Raw genomic sequence first — 20,791 nt, 5'->3', positions numbered from 1 at the left:
GGTTATGCAAACCGATTGTTTCAGCAGCTGTCTGAGTGGCTGGTCTCAGACGATCTTGGAGGTGAACATGCTGGATGTGGAGGTCCTGGGCTGGTGTGGTTACACGTGGTCTGCGGTTGTGAGGCTGGTTGGATGTACTGCCAAATTCTCTGAAACGCCTTTGGAGACGGCTTATGGTAGAGAAATGAACATTCAATACACGAGCAACAGCTCTGATTGACATTCCTGCTGTCAGCATGCCAATTGCACGCTGCCTCAAATCTTGCGACATCTGTGGCATTGTGCTGTGTGTAAAACTGCACCTTTCAGAGTGGCCTTTTATTGTGGGCAGTCTAAGGCACACCTGTGCACTAATCATGGTGTCTAATCAGCATCTTGATATGGCACACCTGTGAGGTGGGATGGATTATCTCAGCAAAGGAGAAGTGCTCACTATCACAGATTTAGACTGGTTTGTGAACAATATTTGAGGGAAATGGTGATATTGTGTATGTGGAAAAAGTTTTAGATCTTTGAGTTCATCTCATACAAAATGGGAGCAAAACCAAAAGTGTTGCATTTATATTTTTGTTGAGTATAAATTGTATGAGTGTTTTCACTGACATTTTGCTGCAATAAAAAAAATCACTGATGTATGACACAGCATGCTTAAGACCTCCGTGACCTGTGCAGCGATTTACTGGCTGTGTTTTTTTTTATGTTTTTGCCCATTTGTTTGTTTGTCTGTTTGTGAACAGCCTGGAACCCACAATTTTTCATATATGGTTATGAAATAGACAAGAACTGATTCCATTTTCAAGGTCATAAGTCAAAGGTCAAAGTCAGGAAAAATCTTGGAAAATTGGAAAAATCCCTTTTATGAATTTTCAAAAATTCATAACTCTGTCAAAAAAGATCAAACTTTTTCAGCATTATGTATGATGATATCCTTTATCAACTACCAAAGTTTGATGTGGATCTGATCCAGATAACAGATTTTGTGGCCATTTAAATTTAACATTGAAATCCCCATTTAATGTATATTTTACATTATATTTTAAACAAGTGTACCACAATCACACAGATATTTGAAAGTGAGGTGCAGACCAGTGTCGCTGACCAAACGATCCCCCCTAAAAATCGGCCCACCCTGCCTTCACTGCGCATACGTCATTAGCCGCGGTTCACAGATTATCACCTCTTTCTGCTTCAAACTGCACTCCAGTCGTCATCTATCTGAGCGACAGATATCTTAAGCTTTTGTACAACAATCATTTCCACATAAATTCAGCATTATTTCATCATAAAAGACAGAGGAAGCGATCAGAGCGCCGCAGCTACACAAGCTGCCAGCTGATGCGTTCACTGCACATCAGTCATTTCAGAGTCACCAAGTATCGGTGCTTAAAACTGCTTAAAACTGCCTTTAGAATTATTCAAGAGGTTCTACCTTGACATCTGATGGTTAATAATCGCATTAATCCATTTGATCGCTTTGAGTGAACAGACTCTCAGATGAGCTGCTGAGCTCCGAAGTGACGCATGCGCAGAGGCAGGTCGGACCAATTTTTAGGGGCGAACTGTTTGGTCTGCGACACCGGCACTAACTATCACCTGACAAAGTTTGATCCACATTTGAACCGGATTGTGTATTTTGTGGACATTTGAATGTAATATTGAAAAGCCCATTTGGTGTACATTTTGTACACCAAAAAAAAAGAAAAGTGCCTCAATAACTCATAAACTGGCACTCTCAATGAATACACTAAGTTTGATCTACATCTGCTCCATATTGCAGATTTAGCAGATACCCCAAATGCACAAATGTCACCAACGTGTAAACCAATGCAAATCGGTCGGTCATTCCATCAAAACCTCAAAAACAGCACATTTGTCTTTTAAAGAAACTGTGAGTAACATAGGAGCGTTTCGTTTTCATGCTGGTGGCACGTCGTCCTACGTGTGCTCCAGATACTGGGTAAGCAAAGAAGGGAGAGGGAGGAGGGGAAGGAGCTTCAGCCGAGTCCGACCAATCAGATTCCTAATCTGGAAACGACACAACTGACAGAGGCTCCTCGGACAAACTGGAGGGAGAGACACAGAGCGACAACCTCAACAAGAATCTGAAGCATGTCTGTGTATAACTGACAACTAGCGCAAGAGTGAGGAACTACAGCAGAACATAATGGGGTACCTTCATATGCAAGGAGCAGTTGTTGTGTCTTTCCACCAGAGGGTGCTACATCAACAGGTCGCTGGTTGTTGCCATCTCTGAGGTTGAAATCAGCTCCATAGTCCAATAATACTAAGACCTGATCAGCACTGTCCAGTCTAACAGCCGCATGGAGAGGACTGTCACCGCCTCGGCCCACGTTAACCCTCGCTCCTGGAAAAGATCGCAGGCAAAATATATCAAATACAACCAAACACGCAGCAACACAGAAAATACTGGAATAAATTAGATTATTCTACTTCATTTAGAGTCTGTCTTTACAGTGCATTGCTTCGTGCTTCATTTAGAGTCTGTCTTTACAGTACATTGCTTCATGCTTGATTTAGAGTCTGTCTTTACAGTACACTGCTTTGTGCTTCATTTAGAGTATGTCTTTACAGTGCAGTGCTTCATGTTTCATTTAGAGACTGTAATTAAATTACTATATTAGAAGAAATGTAATTGTGTTAAAAATGCACAAATATTAATTCTGCACTCTAGAGTATCCTTCTTGTTGCATATTAAAATCTCTCTTCTCACCATCAAAAAAGGACTAATTGATCATTTATCGCATGCACCAAATATAATTCTGTCAAATGAGATGTCTACAAGCACGTAATCCTGCCACCCTATAAAACCTGTGTATCATTCCATTCATAGCAGACTTTACATCAGATGTAATCCCCTTTAAAGAACATGTTGCACGGTTTTTAATTTCCCAGTTAGCAAGACAACATTAAGTACTCATGATTGTAAGTCTCTCCGCACACATGTACTAAAAAAAACGTCTCACCTCTGCAATTCTCTGCATTTTTCAGTGTGTGGCGCACATTTTAGAATGAGCAGAAACATCTCGATGACTGACAGACAGAAGGAAACAAACCTGCTCTGTATGAAAACAAAGCTTCTGAGCTGCCGTTCGAAAGTGATGACTCGATTTACAGACAGGAGACGACACACTTCACCCCAAAATGCTTAACATTTTCCAGAGTGTCAGATTTTTTTTTACCTAAAGTGTGGTGACACGCTGTTTGTGTGGATGCTGGTTTACTGAAGCTGTGGACATGGACGCGGGGACATCTGCATGACTCTTTTTTGAACAGACTGTCTGGACACGGAGGTGGATTTGTTACATTGGAAAAAGTCAGAATACATTATTTCCAGGAGTTAATGGATGTTAATTTACGTGCCACAATCGTGAGAGCGGCTGAGCTGCAGCTGGTGATCTAGTGCGCGCACGCGGCTTCTTTGATTATGCAGAGTTTACATTTGGCATTAAATCCATAACAGAACAGTGAGTCTGGCATGTTCAGGATTTTACCCCTTTTGTGTGTTGTGGCAAGATTTCTTTTTTGTTACTTTGAGAGAAAGTGAATTTGGAGCTGGAAGGTGTGTATGTCTGTGTGGTGCGAAACTCACTCTGTGTGTGTGTGTGTGTGTGTGTGTGTGTGTGTACTGTGCAGCTGATGAGATGCTCGTTTTTCCCCAGCAGCAGATGTTTTTTTTTCAATTTTATTGATAACAACACTCATAACTAATCGTGCACAAAACTGATCCTCCAGCAGAGATTGTTATTGACAGGTTGCGTTTATAACTCATGGCCGCAGCTGCACATAAACCTTCTTGGAGCCGCAGCTTTTACCATGATTGCATCAAAATTAACAGTTTCACTTAAAAATGTGTCATCATAACACGACATCACACTTATGCAAACTTTGGAATTAAACTGTGCCTCCATTCTTAACGTTAGCAGCTACATTCCATTGAAGCGCACACTGGGACACTTTGAATAGCTACGTCACTTGTCTGAAATACCCAAGTACTCACAAGTACTTTGGTTTCGGACATCTCCGTTTGTTATGAATGCCGTATACTATGAAACCAGTCACGGAAGTGCACAACGTAATCCCGGTGAATCACTGGATGGTCACTAACAGCCTAAATCTTAATGTTTACATGAAAACACAAGTCATAGACATAAGACTGAAAATATGATTCTCTGGTGTGAACAGCAGACTTTTGCACTGCATGCTCATTTTACCTTTAACCATAACTAATTAAACACAACCACAAATTTGAAAAACACTGTGTAAAGATTTTTAATTCATGAAGGTTTTCATCTAGGTTTTCACTTTCAAGGAGCAGATTTCTAAATGAAAATATCCCTGATCAAATAAGATAATTATAAAAGGGGGCATAATAATCATAATATCATGTAACGATTCAGATATATTTGATGAAACCGCCGATATGTGGATTTATCTGCCAATTGCTTTTGTATCATTTCCACATACATAGTGTGGCCGAAGTGGAAATTTACCATTTAGCCACATTGGAGAAGCATTAAAATATCGTAGCACTAGCACAGCCTACCTCTGACATTTTCATGTGTTTGTCATTAAATGTTAAATATTTCCAAAGTCCCACAATTCTGAGTGTTTTCAGATTCTTCTGCTATACATAGCGAGATGGTGGCATAATGGTCTGCACTTTGGACTGGGACGCCAGCGATCTGGGTTCGCGTCCCGATCGCAGCCATGCTCCCAACTGGCACTCTTAACAACAGTGCTGGGAAGGAGTGAGAGACACGTGCCGTGGGCCCTTCTGGAAACAAGCTTCGTGCTTTCGTTGGCTACCCACGTTAAATATGATCCTCTTCTCTTCTTCTTCTATACATCATATGCAGAAATAAATAACCCTTCACCTCCCCCCACCACACACACAAATACATGCACACAGGCCAAGAATTACCACTCCGTTACAAAATCGGAAGGAAAAAAACTGACATGCAAAGTGAAAATTGCTACATTGCACAATACCACCTTATTTAAGGTGATAAAAGTAGGATAAATTACACTGAATCATGCTCACTGTGTTCATGTTGTGCCAATTTTGCAAAGAACATATGTTGCACAGATTACTGTAGCCACTAAAACATTTTTCTAAATTGTTCTGAAGAAATCTTTTGTTTTGATTTGGGATTTTTTTAATTCACAACTTTTGTATTTATCCCATGCACCAAGTTTAACTGCTTTAAATGAGACTTATACAACCAGGAAGTCCTGCCTTCCTATAAAAAAAACACGTGCCTGAGTGTGTGTGAATTTGTTCTTATGAAGGAGACAATAACTCCTCTTTCCATGACAAAAACTCCTGTAACAGTGGAATGTGCCATTCATTTCTAAACTAGACGCTGTGTTGATCCGGGACGTCGTCTGACTAGCACAGAAATTGCGGAAGACGTGGACATCAGCACTTTTTCGGCACATTGAGACAGACGTGCGGAGGAATTCCGTGCGTCGGGACGTTTCCGCATGGCGCAAAGCAATGCCGTGATGAAGCCTCACAGGACATGTTGGGGCATGTCCAGCTCATGCACAATTTCTCGGATAGTCACATGACTGAAAAGCCACCGAAAACCGTCTGAGCCATCTGAAAGCCGTCCTGTGAGACCAACACGGAGGTGGTTTTGTGCCGCGCCATGAGTGGCACGGTGGCGCATCCCTCCGCTCCTCTTTCCATGAAAAAAACTCCTGTAACAGTGAAATGTGCCGAAAAAGTGCTGATGTCCACATCTTCTGCCTTTTTTTGTGGAAGTCAGACGACGTCCCGGATCAACAAAGCCTTCACGTTGGAAATGATCTGGTTGTTTCAGCGGGGTTTCAGCCTGTCGATCAGCGCTCGGAGTGCGCCACGCTCTCAGACACTGTGGGCGGTCTTTAAACCGACTGGAGCACTCCTTAATCTGTGTAATCCCCATAAAATCGTCGCTGAAAGCCATATGAATTTTTTGAATGGTGTCCACCTGGAGGTCTCTCACAGTTTCTGGAAAAATTTGATGCAGCAAAGCTCCAAATCATTCAGACATTTTATTCGCAATAAAAATCCGACGAGGGGGGTGGACCACTGCTCACAGGTGAATGACGCAACCGACAGGCGTGAAAAAACTCACGCATGCGCACGAAGGTTCAAGGTTGGCTGATGCAATCACACGTGATTCAAATCCATATGGTTTTTGCAAAAAATAAAAAGGTCGGATACTTTTCTAACAGACCTCGTATATACAGTCTACGGCATGTACCCTGTAAAATACAGTGAGTGAACAGAAAGATAAATGAATGTTGACCCCCTCCAGTTTGTTAACACAATAACTCAAAAACCTACCAAGGCCACTCCTGCATGTCTCACGTCACAGAAGCACAATACATTTTACAGTCCATTTCCCTGTGACAGGCCTGTGATAGACTGGCGTCCTGTCCAGGGTGCACCCTACCTCACACCCCATGACTGCTGGGATAGGCTCCAGCCCCCAGTAACCCTTAATTGGAGTAAGCGGGTGTAGAAAATGGAAGGATTTCCCTGTGACTTTAGTAAACATTTATAAATCAATCAATAAATAAATAAATAATCACTGAATTGTAGAAGCAACTCCAGGCGAAAAGAAGCATGAGCCAACAGGCAGCATATAAATGTGAGTGATGATCAGTCCTGTAGTATGTCAAAAGAAATAGTACAGATGCACTCAGTTACAAATGCAAAGTGTCTTGTGTACAGCAGGGGGCAGTAGACACACCTCTGTGTAACAGAACTCGGGAACAGGCGGTTTGCTGGTGCAAGCAGCTCACGTAAAGAGGTGAGCCCAGGGGATGATCATAGTCTGGATCTGCTCCATGAGACAACAGAGTCTCCACACAGTGGCTATTACCTATAAACACAAATGCACAATATAAAGAGCCATTTTTTTAACATGTCAAAACAAAACGTTTTAATGTAAAGTGTGGCACTGTTTCAACTTTCATTTTCTCTAAATCACTTTTCTTTCTTCTCCTTCCTGTAATTTGCTTATCCTCCCATTTACCCCATCATACAAATGTCAGGTATATAATTCAGCCAAAGTACATACAAATCTACAAAAATCATGAGCTCGTGTTAAGGCTGGTGCTGTCTGTACCTCTCTTGCAAGCTTCATGCAGAGCTGAAGGGAAGTGTGCGTGTGGCATGTGAGTATTTGCTCCGTTCTGCAGCAACAGTTCCATGCAGCCAACACTCCCGGATGCACAACAGTTGTACAGCGGAGTGACGCCATCGATGGTGGTAGCATTCACCTGAGAGCACACACACACACACACACACACACACACAAAGAGCAACTATAATGCACACAAATAGGTGGTGGAAGGGGCTGTCTGAAGACCTGTGTGGTCTCTCTTTTAAACTTTGAATTCTTGTGTTATTGTAGATATGTGTTGCTGTTGTTTTTGTTTGTTTTTGCTTTTGTTTTGTAAATTCATCTGGGAAAAAATTTTACAATTTTATAAATCAGGATCTAGACTTTTATGTCATATGCATATGGCACACAGAAGATGATGCTTAATACCTATGATACAAATGTGCCTTGGGGACTGAAGTGACCTGTCACCTGCCTCTGTAACTAGCTTAAGTGTCCTAAAAAAAACATGGCTCAAAAGACAAGGTAAGTTAACTAGCAACTGAGAAGTTATGATGTAAACTTTATGCTCATGGTGACAACTGCAGTAGAGTCATCAAACAACTTTCAAGCAGCCAAGGAATATAGTGTGACAGAGTGTAATGCAAAGCATAATGTGTTTCTCCAGCTAAAAATTTCTCAACAACATTTCTCAATATTTCACATTTTCGAGAAATGTTGGTTTCTCAGAATGCAAAAGATGGAGAACCACATCCCACTTTTCTTTGGTCAGGCTTCTCAAATCACTCCTCATACACACATTTTCTTTTTATGAAAAGGTTTGGTGTTCAGAAGTCTTTTTCCTAAAATATGTCTTAATATCTTACATTCAGAACAATACAGTAAATTTGAAACAATCGTTTGCGATGTTGTGAATCTACTGTACTGCAGTATTAAAACAAATTACATTCTTTATCTGTAATCATTTCTCATCCAGCATGGTAATCCCCTGCATGTAACAGTTAAAAAATTCTGCATTCAAACAGTATTTTTTTTTTTCAGAAATAGAAAAACACAACCTAAAAAATACTGCAAAGTTACACCTTCAGTGACTGTTCAACATATTTTAAAAGTGGATTTAAGTGCTTAAAGCCACATATAGTTAATTAGATTTTTCTCCAGTTTTCATAAAGACAAATTAAAAATGATGAAAAGGGTAAAATACTTACATTAGCTCCAGCATGTATTAATGCCCTGACACAGGCAGGGTGGCCTGACAGGCACGCCTCGTGGAGGGGGGTGACCTGGTCAATGGTGACAATGTTAGCGTGGTGCCCCTGAAAAACAAAAAGATACATTGTTGTTTATTGATGGCCGCTGTCTTTAAGGATGTACATTTTTGTTTGTTTTTTTAATATCAAATTATACACTCTGCAATAGCAGTCACTGTAGAAATGAAGGATTTTATCACATCAGGTCTGACAGCATGTACTGGTGCCATGCAACATAGTATCCACCACAGATTGGAACTGCCCTGGGTTCTGGTTGGAGACCATCCAGGCAGACAACCAGTCCACTCTCGCTTCCTAAAAGTAGCTGTTTATCCATTGCAGTCAGGTAAACATGAAGGTCCTCTTAGCTTTCTTCAGCTACTGAGATCCTCAACACTAAGAATCCTGCATGTTGGTTCATGCTCTGGAATGGCACATGGTCTTAGTCCCATAGCCCACATTAATTCACTTGTTAGAGTTCAGGTCTAACAACTATATAGTGGGACTTGGCAGCACCAGGACCCTGTAGACTTGGACCTTTATTCTCTTACAAAGGTATGAACATCGCAACATCTCTCTGTCCAGTCCTCTCATATTTCCATAAACTCTTCACAGGTGTCTCTCGATCTCAAAGGCTGAGGACTGAATGACAAAATAACTATCAACAAGTTTGACACTTTCACCACATACAGATGCACTTCTGCTGTCCAAGTTCAGGAAGTGGATCTCACTTTTGATCCAGGAAAATCACAAATCCAGACACTCTGACTCCTCACTAGTGCAGCAATCAGGGCATCCATCGAGTCCACAAAGATGGCAGTATCACCCACAAAAAACAAGGTCAGGAAATTTGTAGATTCCACCCAAACACCCAATCACTGAACAAAGGGGAGCCAGAATGCAACCTATTAAATGTCAGAATACACTTTGTCTCCACCTTTTTCCCCACCTACTGGTCATTAATTTTATTGCATATATCCTGAATAAAACAGTGTTGCTACTTGAGGTGACAGCAGATATCGAAATAGTTGGAAAAATCTGAACAATTTTGCTGTTGTCCTTAAATTAAATTCACAATCATACAGTACATAACTAAATTCTTAAGGCGTTGCCTCTAGTTCTGACACCTTTGTTACCTAAAAAGTTCAAATGCAGCAGCACTCTTAAAGAATCTGTGTTTACTCTACTTTGAGGCATTAATTTTGCTTTTTACATCATGACCTATAATAATAGGAAATTCTTAATTGCATTATGTCCTGTAACTCATAGATGTCATATTTAACCAATCATTGTTACCTGGGCCAGCAGAGTCCGCAGAACAAGTAGGCGACCCTGAGAGGCTGCTTCATGGAGAGGTGAGCGATCTGCCCAGGACCCTGGACAGGTGACAGACACAGCCGAAAGACACAGAAATAGTTCTATTGTAAGTAGAAAGAGAAATGTGAGTTGAAATCCCATATGCACTTTTGCCTGCTACTGTAATAATTATTACAATACGAGTTTGCAGTACAGTTTCACCCATTGTTGTAATGATTATGAGGCAAATGGTTAATATTTGACTAATTATCTGTAGATATACTGTTATTTAAGTAAACAGGCATTAGTTAGATTATTAGCATTCTTTACAACAGCGGTTGTGATATCTGTGCATTTGCACCCACTGTTGTAATAATGTTTACAATATTGACAGTTCTTAAAAAAGCAGTTGCAAAAATGCATAAATAACCCCAAGAGTGTAATCTGGAACGAACAAACAGCAGAGGGTATCAGTGTTGTGCAGTGGTGGGCACAGCTAACTGAAAAGTTAGCTTCGATAACCATAAAGTCGCTAACTGAAAAGTTAACTTTTATAATGCTGACCCAAATAAACCACTAAAAAAAATTTAGCGGAAGTTACCGCTAACTGCTAACTTTTAGTCCTGACTTGATCGTGGCCACATTGCATTACACTGCTGGCTACTGATAAGCCAGTAGGGGCTGCTGGGTAAATTCAGGATCACAAACACAAAAGGAATGCACTAAAAATAACTAAATAAAAATAATAATAAAACTTAAAGCACTGTCATCTTTATCAAAAGCAAGAAATCGCAAATATTAGAAGTCACAGTTTATCTCTACATTATATACGAGGGTAGGCTGAAAAGTTCTAAGGGTCCCCATGAAGGAGTAATGCATTAACTGCATTATAGTGAGCCTTAGAACTTTTTCAGCCTACCCTAGTATTTAGAAACCGTTAACGGAGCTGTGTTCACAAACACAAAACAAATGCATGAAAAATAAGTAAATAAAAAACAAAATCCCAAACACAGTTATCATCTTTATAAAAAGCTGTAAATCACAGTATTAGAAGTCACAGTTTATCTCTGTATTATATATTTATAAACCATTAACGGCACTGCATTCACAAAACAAATGCACAAAAAATAAATAAATAAAACACAAAATCCCAAACACAGTCATCATCTTTATAAAAAGCAGTAATTCACCGTATTAATGGTCACAGTTTATCTCTGTATTACGAGGTCTGTTAGAAAAATATCCAACCTTTTTTTTTTTTTTTTTTGCAAAAACCTGATGGATTTGAATCACGTGTACTTGCATGAGCCAACCTTGAACCTTTGTTGTGTGGGCCGCTGAAGAGGAGGTACTGCTGGCCCACCACCACCAGAGGGCGCCCTGCCTGGAGTGCGGGCTCCAGGCACCAGAGGGCGCTGCCGCCTCACAGGAGCAGCCAGGGTGACAGCTGTCACCCATCACCTGCGACAGCTGTCATCAATCACCGGATCTGCAGGGATATATCAGCAGGATGGCATCTCCACCTCATTGCCGAGATATCGCACTACCAAGGAGGTAACGAACTCAGCCAATCATTCTGTTGATTAAAACCTTAATACCTTGTTGCTTGTGTATAGGACAGCTGAAGACTGTGTTGGACGTCATTGGATAAGTACTCACATTCCTACACTGCAGTATTGTATCTGACGAGAGGTGGAGGTGGTGTTTCCACCCTACGTGTTGCTGGGTGCAGCCGCACCCACATCTGACTGTTTCTGTTCCTCGCCAGCAGTACCGGATCCGACGAGCGGAGGCAGTGGCCACCTGGGAGTTCGGGACTTGGCGGCTCCAGTATTCCCGGGGTTCGGTGGCGGTGGAAATCGGGTGGTTCCGGTTCGACTTGGACAGACGTCTCCTACCTTCGAGCCTGCCCACACGACACCATTGGAATTCGGCTTGTTCCCGAAATTGAAATCAGTTGTGTTTGTTGTGCAAGTTTCACAACAGTAAAGCTTTGTTATTTGACTTTCTCCATTGTCCGTTCATTTGCGCCCCCTGTTGTGGGTCCGTGTTCCTACACTTTCACAACAACCTTTGTGCGCATGCGTGAATTTTTCACGCATGTCGATTGCGTCATTTGCTGGCAAGCAGCATTTGTGTGACAACCCCGGATCCAGACCGGTTTGGACCAATACAGTTGCATCGGTAAATTTTTTTACGCATCGTTCGTCATCTGTAAAAAAAAAAAAAAAAAAAAAAAAAAAAAAAAAAAAAAAATCTTGAATAATCCCGAATAGTGCCGAACGTGTCCCCACGGTGAACACAGCTTTGGTTTTCATGTCAACCTATAGTCCATAAGTTATACGGATTTTTCAGAGTCATACGGACGTACAAATAAAGTCAGATATTCACAGTTTGGTCTGTAATCAACCTTTTCTGCAGCATGACTCCACTTTGAAGCTGTGAACCATTGAAGCAATGCTTCGATTCAATGGCTCGTGGCTCTCTGAGTCGCTGCTCTTCAGAAGCGGTAAGTCCGCTTCGTAACCCCTCGCAAAGCCATTAAAATATCACGAGTCACTTTTGTGTATATTAAAGTCACTAACTGGGACTCTTGTCTTGTTGCTGTCAAGAAATGAGAATCGTCCTCGGTTCCGTTCACACAGCTTGAAACGCTGAGCGGCTCTCTGCCGAGACAGTCCGGTCAGAATAACTTCAAAATGAATTGCCGCTTTAAATAAAACGACACCTCTTTCCAAACGTTGTAATACAGACAAGAAACTACAATCGACTAAAATGTTTTTTTCCTCCCAAAATGAAAAGTGCTGTTTTTCTTTACAAATTCCTGAAGTGAAGCACAGCAGCTGTAAGAATCAGCTCAGATATATGGAAAGACATTCATGCCATTAATGTCTGAAATGTCACTTCAATTCAATTTATTTACTTTAAGACTCAATGAAATGTTTAATTTGAGTTCAATTTCAATTTAATTGGTTTATAAAGTGCCAAATCACAACAAAATCTAAATATACTAAAACAAATACATCACAACTGTACACATATCACAACTGTGATATGTGTACAGTTGTGATGTATTTGTTTTAGTATATTTAGTCATGGAGATGATGAATATTGTTACCTGCTGGACTGTTTCTAATTTTGATTGGTATCAATGGAAAATGTCTTCTGTGAACTGTCTGTATCTCAATATTATTAAGAACATATGCAGTCATATTTTTATTTTTTATCAACTGAAAAAAACAAATCATATATAGATTCAGGTATAACTGAAAGAATTTGGCAATAAATTTGATCCTGTTCACAGTCAGTTTTTGTTATAGTGTTTTTTTTTAGGACATCATATTTATACAAATAAGTGTTCACTATGGTCCATGAAGTATAATAAATATATTAAAAGAAGTGTGACAGTGTATGTTGCACATGAATAAAAGAATGAAGATTAATGAATAACAAGACGCGTACGATTTTTATTTTATCATTGGGCAAAAATGCATCTGTCAGATTTCCACTCTGGATCCAGCCCTGTGTGTGAGGTCGTGTGTAGTGCTCTTGGCGGATTTTCATTGCAAGGAAAATGACGGAACGACTGGAGCAGCGCTACTGCATCAAATTTTGCCAGAAACTGGGAGACAGCCACGTGGAAACCATTCGGAAGATTCAGACGGCTTTCGGTGGCTTTTCATGTGACTATCCAAGAAATTGTGGAAGAGGTGGCATCATTTTTTGGAGTCCAGCATGTCCTATGAGACTTCAACACAAAGGTGCTTTTGCTCCGCCGTTAGCAGCTTCGGCACGAATTTCACCGCCACTCTTTTCATGGCCAAATCTTCTGTCACAGTGGAATGTGCCGAAAAAGTCTTGATGTCCACCTCTTCCGCAATTTCTCGGATAGTCACACGACGTTCCCGCATCACCACAGCGTTCACTTTGGAAATTATATTGTCATTTCAGCATGTTGATGGCCGACCGGAGCGTGGCTCGCTCTCCACCATTGTGCGGCCGTCTTTAAACCGGTTGTACCGCTCCTTAATCTGTGTGATGCCCATAGGATCGTCACCGAAAGTCATCTGAATCGTCCGAATTGTTTCCACCTGGCTGTCGCCCAGTTTCTGGCAAAATTTGATGCAGTAGCGCTGCTCCAGTCATTCCGTCATTTTCCTTGCAATGAAAATCCGCGAAGAGCACTACACACGACCTCACACAAATGCTGCTTGCCAGCAAAGGACGCAATCGACAGGCATTAAAAAATTCACGCATGCACACAAAGGTTCAATGTTGGTTCATGCAAGCACGCTTGATTCAAATCCATCAGGTTTTTGCAAAAAAAAAAAAAAAAACAAGTCATAAACTTTTCTAACAGACCTCGTATATTTATAAATACAGGAACGGCTCCCCCGTCAATGCGACTGGGAAAATCTACACATTATCCGTCACACTGAGCTTCCCCACCAAAGAAAACCCACGTACGTTTTGTGTTTACATAAAAATACAACAATAAGTGTCGTTTCACTTTTAAAAAGTAAAAGATGTGCATGTACACACTGTCTTTAACCCTCCTGGGTCCAAGGGCACTTGCCTGGCATAAATGTTTTATTATTGCTGTTAAAAGCTCACCCTGCATCCCACAATCAAGTAATATGTCTCTTTTTTGTCAGGACAACCTGTACTTTCAGAATATATATGCTATAGTGGTGTTTTATAAGTGTAATAAAGGTTTACAATCAAAAATAAGAAAAGAAAAAAATAAAGCGGAAATAATTTTCACACACATTTAATCAACAACACAGCAAACTATAACAAACAACTATTTTGACACTTTATAAAGGTAGTTGGGATCTTGTACAAAAGAATGTACAAAATAAAGGTTCTAACAATAAACACAAATGCACATTTTGAACAATATATAAAATGGTCTATGCATTTTGTTTGTCTTTATGCCACATCTCAAAGCAATTTCTGTCTGCTATTACACAAAGACTTACAACACAAACTTTTTACTTCCATGGAGTTGACAGTATTCACATGCGAAAGAGTAACACATTGCTTCTACAAACAATCTTTGGCCTACCATGTGAGACTACTCTGCCCTATGACTGGATATTGGAAAACCATGTGTCGGTAAACCAATTCAGATTGGACACTCACATTGCGCACGTCATCACACAGCTTCTATGAGGACTACAAGCATGGTGGACGGCTGAAACAAAAGTCAGAGGAGTGTACTTTTCAGCAAAAAAAGTAAGTTTCTATCTAATATCATTAAAAAACGGTGTATCATTTAATAAACTTGTATTTGGCAATTGTATACGATGGCACCGACCCCCGAGGGTTAAAGCAGACCCACTAACTGTCGATTTATGCTATGGGAGCTCATCTCCACAGAACAGACTGTTTCAGACACACAACAGACAGTAACTAACATGTTTGATTTTAGGGTTTACAAACATTTTTGGCCATAAAACTTTACTCACGTTACCAGCAAAAAAAATAAATGTTAGCAGACTGAAAGTTAGTGGAACTAAATTTAGTGGAAGCGAATTGGTCCGCTGATGGTTTTCAGAGTTAGCTGAAAAGCTAATATGCTAACAAAAAAGGCTTGCTTCGCTAATTAGCGGTTAGCAGGTTCGTGGAACTGTGCCCACCAATGGTGTTGTGTAACCAAAGATTTAAGCCAAAGGTTAAAGGTTATCTATGTAAGACAGAGGTAAAAACCAGTGAATGGACTGCAGGAGAAACGAGAGATGAATGTGTGCCATTTCAAGCTGGACACAATGAAAGAGTCAGAAGAAGTGCTAGAGGTGACAGAGGCTGGACGAAGTCACCAGCAAGTCACTCTCAAGTCATAATGACCACCAATTGTTTGCAAGATGACTTGAGACTTGCAGATTGATGACTTGACAATGACTTGACAGTGACTTTGTCCCACTTCTGAGAGGTGACAACAGGTAGATTCTTCAACAGTTTGTCCAAAATCAGGCATCATCATCAATGTTTCCAGTCACATTACCACTTTTATGAGACGTACAGTGGGACCACAGAACTCTTCAACTTAATTTCTCATATTTTAATGTAGTCCAAATTCTAAAGGTAAACAACAACGATTCAGCTGGATAATCGTTTGTCTTGTTTTAAAGAAAGTTTGAATTATTCGACAGATAGGTCAAACATAAACACACTCTAAGAGGAAGAACATGATACTCCCTTCTCTTCTCTCATATTACAAATATATTTTCTTTCATTCTAGAACCTAACAGGAAGTGGGAGATTTTCCATCAAAACAGAAAAGCTCCAAGCAGACGTATCAACATCAACAGGAGAAGAGCATACTTTCTTCAGCTTATATTTAGTGCCAGTGTGCAGTCACAACAGCTGTTCCATCAGTAACACCTCCCATTACCACACATACCCATATCTCCATCTCCCCATGGCACATCCAACCACCTGTACATGTACGACATTCTGAAAAAAGTGGAAGTCAAAGAACTCCACCACTCATGCCTGAATGACTGTACAGGCAGTACTCAGGATCACAGAACCAGCCAAACACAAGACAAGATGCTTCAACTACTAAAAATAAGATCTAGATGCCATCTGGAGATCAAATCTCATCCACTTATGTTATTTTTGTCATGTGCGTCAGGAAAGGAAGACACATTCCTCTTCAAAAAATTTTCTCTACTTTACAGACAGGTGTCCACGGAGTGATTTTTGTCACGTCAAGATTTGTCAATTGGCAATTTTGTAACCCAGTTTTCAGCTTCTTGGAGCCTGACATGGTCATAACAATCGTGCAACACAGAAATATCCACTGCCTGATTATGGATCACTGGATCATCTGTGTGTGTCTACATCAAAAAATATTGCAGGAATGGATTGTAGATTGTAATCGACAAGTCAACTGATAAAGTTGTTTCTACTGGCCAATCACTCTGAGAAGAAAAACACCCGATCGCACAATCATTTGACAAAAACAGACAGTGGGCACCCAGCCTAATGTGAATCTGTGAAGGGGGCATGGTTTTGTGCCATCTGTGGATAACATAATGCAAAACTGTGGCACAGTGCCAGCGGTTCAGGCATCAATGAATAATTATTAAATTAACCAGGTTCTATTTAGACTGGTGGTGGGTGGTTGATTGTTTTTTTTGTTTTTTTTTTTACTGGAAACCAGCCAGATCCAGAAACATCCTGAACCAGCTAAGCATTTCGGATAAGCAGTTGAAGATGAGTGATGAGCGAGTACTCACGCACTCATCTCACATATCGATGTAAGAATAGTTGCATGAGTTGATAGATGGACTATACCTTTCAGTGAAGTGAAACACAGCTGAATGGTATGGTCCATCTTTCACCAAATGAAACTATTCTTTTCATCACACCAATGGAAAACATTCATCATCTGTTTTATATGACACCTAAATAGATCTGTATCATTTCATATTTTACTTAAAATTAAACAGGTGCTTCTTCTCATAACAGGAAGCAGAAGGCAGCGGGGCACAGATGGGTCTGTTGCTGCCCAGCAGTTGACTCCCCCACCAACACACCACTGAGCAGAGGAGGAGTACATATCTCCTTTCCTCAATCCACTGAAAAACTGTGAAAGTATGGAAATTGTGCAAAGCAAAAGAAAGTGCGACAATGTCATATTCTAGCAATGCGAATGCGTGTTACTTAATTTCACGGAAAAGCAGACCTTTGTCACCACTCACTGCAACTGCCACAATGCAGTGAGTGATCAAAGTCCGAATACACTTTATCGAGACAGCTTTGAGAACAATCAATCATATATTGCCCGGTAGGGGTCCTGCCAGGAAAGCAGATGTGCATGTCTTGGCTTATTATTAACATGTGTAAAGCGGGGAACACAGTGTAACCACAAGTGGTGGACCATTTATTTGTGAAACAAATTTAACATATAGAGCCATACAGACATTGCAACCACAGGTGGTGATCTGACTTGGTGAATTATGTCTCAACAGTGCATTGCGTGTGCGCTACAACAGCAACTTGTCTAATCTCATCTGACAGTACTTGTACAGCCTATAAAGATGTCCCTGCGACCAGTGTGGCTACTAGATTTTGCTTCCTTTTATCATGGAAGAATTGTGACAAAAAAAAAATTATGGAGTCATTCGACAGAGTGAAACATATGGTACAAAAATGCAAGATAAATTAAACGAAAATGCATGATACATGCCATCGCACATGCAATGTGACAAATAATAAATGACATACAGTAGTGTTCAGAATAATAGTAGTGCTATGTGACTAAAAAGATTAATCCAGGTTTCGAGTATATTTCCTATTGTTACATGGGAAACAAGGTACCAGTAGATTCAGTAGATTCTCACAAATCCAACAAGACCAAGCATTCATGATATGCACACTCTTAAGGCTATGAAATTGGGCTATTAGTAAAAAAAAAAGTAGAAAAGGGGGTGTTCACAATAATAGTAGTGTGGCATTCAGTCAGTGAGTTCATCAATTTTGTGGAAAAAACAGGTGTGAATCAGGTGTCCCCTATTTAAGGATGAAGCCAGCACCTGTTGAACATGCTTTTCTCTTTGAAAGCCTGAGGAAAATGGGACGTTCAAGACATTGTTCAGAAGAACAGCGTAGTTTGATTAAAAAGTTGATTGGAGAGGGGAAAACTTATACGCAGGTGCAAAAAATTATAGGCTGTTCATCTACAATGATCTCCAATGCTTTAAAATGGACAAAAAAAACAGAGACGCGTGGAAGAAAACAGAAAACAACCATCAAAATGGATAGAAGAATAACCAGAATGGCAAAGGCTCACCCATTGAGCAGCTCCAGGATGATCAAAGACAGTCTGGAGTTACCTGTAAGTGCTGTGACAGTTAGAAGACGCCTGTGTGAAGCTAATTTATTTGCAAGAATCCCCCGCAAAGTCCCTCTGTTAAATAAAAGACATGTGCAGAAGAGGTTACAATTTGCCAAAGAACACATCAACTGGCCTAAAGAGAAATGGAGGAATATTTTGTGGACTGATGAGAGTAAAATTGTTCTTTTTGCATCCAAGGGCTGCAGACAGTTTGTGAGACGACCCCCAAACTCTGAATTCAAGCCACAGTTCACAGTGAAGACAGTGAAGCATGGTGGTGCAAGCATCATGATATGGGCATGTTTCTCCTACTATGGTGTTGGGCCAATAGATCGCACACCAGGTATCATGGATCAGTTTGGATATGTCAAAATACTTGAAGAGGTCATGTTGCCTTATGCTGAAGAGGACATGCCCTTGAAATGGGTGTTTCAACAAGACAATGACCCCAAGCAGACTAGTAAACGAGCAAAATCTTGGTTCCAAACCAACAAAATTAATGCCTCGCAGATGTGAAGAAATCATGAAAAACTGTGGTTATACAACTAAATACTAGTTTAGTGATTCACAGGATTGCTAAAAAAGCAGTTTGAACATAATAGTTTTGAGTTTGTAGCGTCAACAGCAGATGCTACTATTTTTGTGAACACCCCCTTTTCTACTTTTTTTTACTAATAGCCCAATTTCATAGCCTTAAGAGTGTGCATATCATGAATACTTTGTCTTGTTGGATTTGTGAGAATCTACTGAATCTAATGGTACCTTGTTTCCCATGTAACAATAAGAAATATACTCAAAACCTGGATTAATCTTTTTAGTCACATAGCACTACTATTATTCTGAACACTACTGTATAATCCACCACTCAAATGACAAGCATCTATTTAGGTGTCATAACTCCTTATAGAGAAACACCGCAACGCTTTTGTGCTTCCCAAAGACCTGATTTATTCAGTGAAAAGGTTGCAATTATTAAAAGTGCTATTTTTTTGCTTTTTTGTTTATTTATTGTTAAACTAATACTACTGCAGAATTCATCAAGATGTTCTGTTTTCAGCAGCACCTCACTCAGACAGACAAGGCAGCGAATGCAGTCTGACCTTTAATATGCTTCTGGGAAGAAACAATGAAGATTACGTAAGTGTGGTTTTAAGATGCAACACGTAGCGATGCCCTGTAACACAGAATTTAATATGACAGAGATGCTCAGGGGACAGCAGCTCACTGCACTGGACTACATTAGATTTAAATGCTTTTAAGTTTGCCATTATGTGCAATAAATAAATACTTACAAGATTTATGTATTCATTTAATTATGTATTAATTTAACACAAGACTTCAGTCCTTTGGATTGCATTCAAAGCACATAACCTTAATGTGAGACATGTTTGTCTGTTAAACTCTTCAAATGTCACAAACTCATCTTCAACCGCTTAATCCAATTAAGGGTCGCATGGAGCTGGAGCCTATACCAGCATTAATAGAGCGTGAGGTGGGGTATATCCTGGACAGTACGCCAGTCTGTCGCAGGGCCACATATAGACAAACAAACGTATTCGCACCTACAGACAATTAAAAGTTTCCAAACCACCTAACCTGCATGACTTTGGATGTGGGAGGAAGCCGAGAACCCACGCAAACACGGGGAGAACATGCAAACTCCACACAGAGAGGTCACAGGTGGGAATCGAACCCATGACCTTCTAGCTGTGAGGCAGCAGTGCTAACCACTAATCCACCGTGCTGCCTCTTCAAATGTACATGATAAATACAGAATTTTTATTCTTAATATTTATGTATGATAAGCAAATACGTCTGAATTATTTTTTAAAGACAAAATGTAATTTTTGATGAACACTTTACATGTGATTAAAAAACAAATCCAGGATTTTTCTCTTTTTTTAACAGTGCATACAAATAAACTTGTGGAAATATAATGACACTAGCAACAAAACAACATCTATAAATGAACAGTTTCACAAAGTTAATTATGTGTTAATTATTATTCGGAGTTTAACTGCGGTTACCGGAGCCCACCTTGACTCGTCAGAATGCCCCAGCAGGCCTTCTTCCTCTCCGGGACGTGTTCGGGCAGCTCGCCGGCCTCAGTGCCTCTTTTCCGGGACACTTGTGAGGGTCCGGACGGAACCTCCGCCATGTTGAGCACACGCGGACTGTTTGGATCTGGCCGCAGCTCACGCGCAAACCGCGGCAGAGCGGAGCGCGAGCCAGCAGCGCCGGAAGGTGCCGAGCGTTCT

At 40.5% G+C, this 20,791-nt stretch overlaps 1 protein-coding gene across 2 annotated transcripts; it reads right to left on the bottom strand.

The window, feature by feature from the left end:
- Positions 1 to 1,650: 1,650 nt before the first annotated feature.
- On the bottom strand, positions 1,651 to 20,791 carry LOC117526987 (ankyrin repeat and SOCS box protein 5-like). Of its 2 annotated transcripts, XM_034189118.1 has the most exons (7): positions 20,571 to 20,791; positions 9,686 to 9,765; positions 8,348 to 8,455; positions 7,143 to 7,296; positions 6,765 to 6,896; positions 2,174 to 2,365; positions 1,653 to 2,063 (listed from the first exon to the last, which is right to left on the bottom strand). In XM_034189118.1, exons 1-7 carry the CDS (start codon positions 20,689 to 20,691, stop codon positions 1,936 to 1,938), a joined length of 915 nt encoding a protein of 304 aa, XP_034045009.1. In that variant the 5' UTR covers positions 20,692 to 20,791; the 3' UTR covers positions 1,653 to 1,935. The 2 variants fall into 2 exon arrangements, with proteins under 2 accessions (XP_034045010.1, XP_034045009.1); XM_034189119.1 differs by lacking the exon at positions 8,348 to 8,455 and having other exon boundaries at positions 1,651 to 2,063.

The sequence above is a fragment of the Thalassophryne amazonica genome, chromosome 15, assembly GCF_902500255.1.
Source record: "Thalassophryne amazonica chromosome 15, fThaAma1.1, whole genome shotgun sequence".
NCBI lineage: Eukaryota > Metazoa > Chordata > Actinopteri > Batrachoidiformes > Batrachoididae > Thalassophryne > Thalassophryne amazonica.
Note: the sequence above shows the minus strand (reverse complement) of the source record. Positions and strands in the feature narration are given on the sequence as shown.

Coding starts and splice junctions, on each gene's coding strand:
- LOC117526987 (XM_034189118.1), bottom strand. CDS start 20,691: ATGGCGGAGGTTCCGTCCGGACCCTCACAAGTGTCCCGGAAAAGAGGC. Junction 8,456..9,685: donor TGCGGACTCTGCTGGCCCAG/GTAACAATGATT, acceptor TTTGTTTTTCAG/GGGCACCACGCTAACATTGT. Junction 2,366..6,764: donor CCGAGTTCTGTTACACAGAG/GTGTGTCTACTG, acceptor GATCTTTTCCAG/GAGCGAGGGTTAACGTGGGC.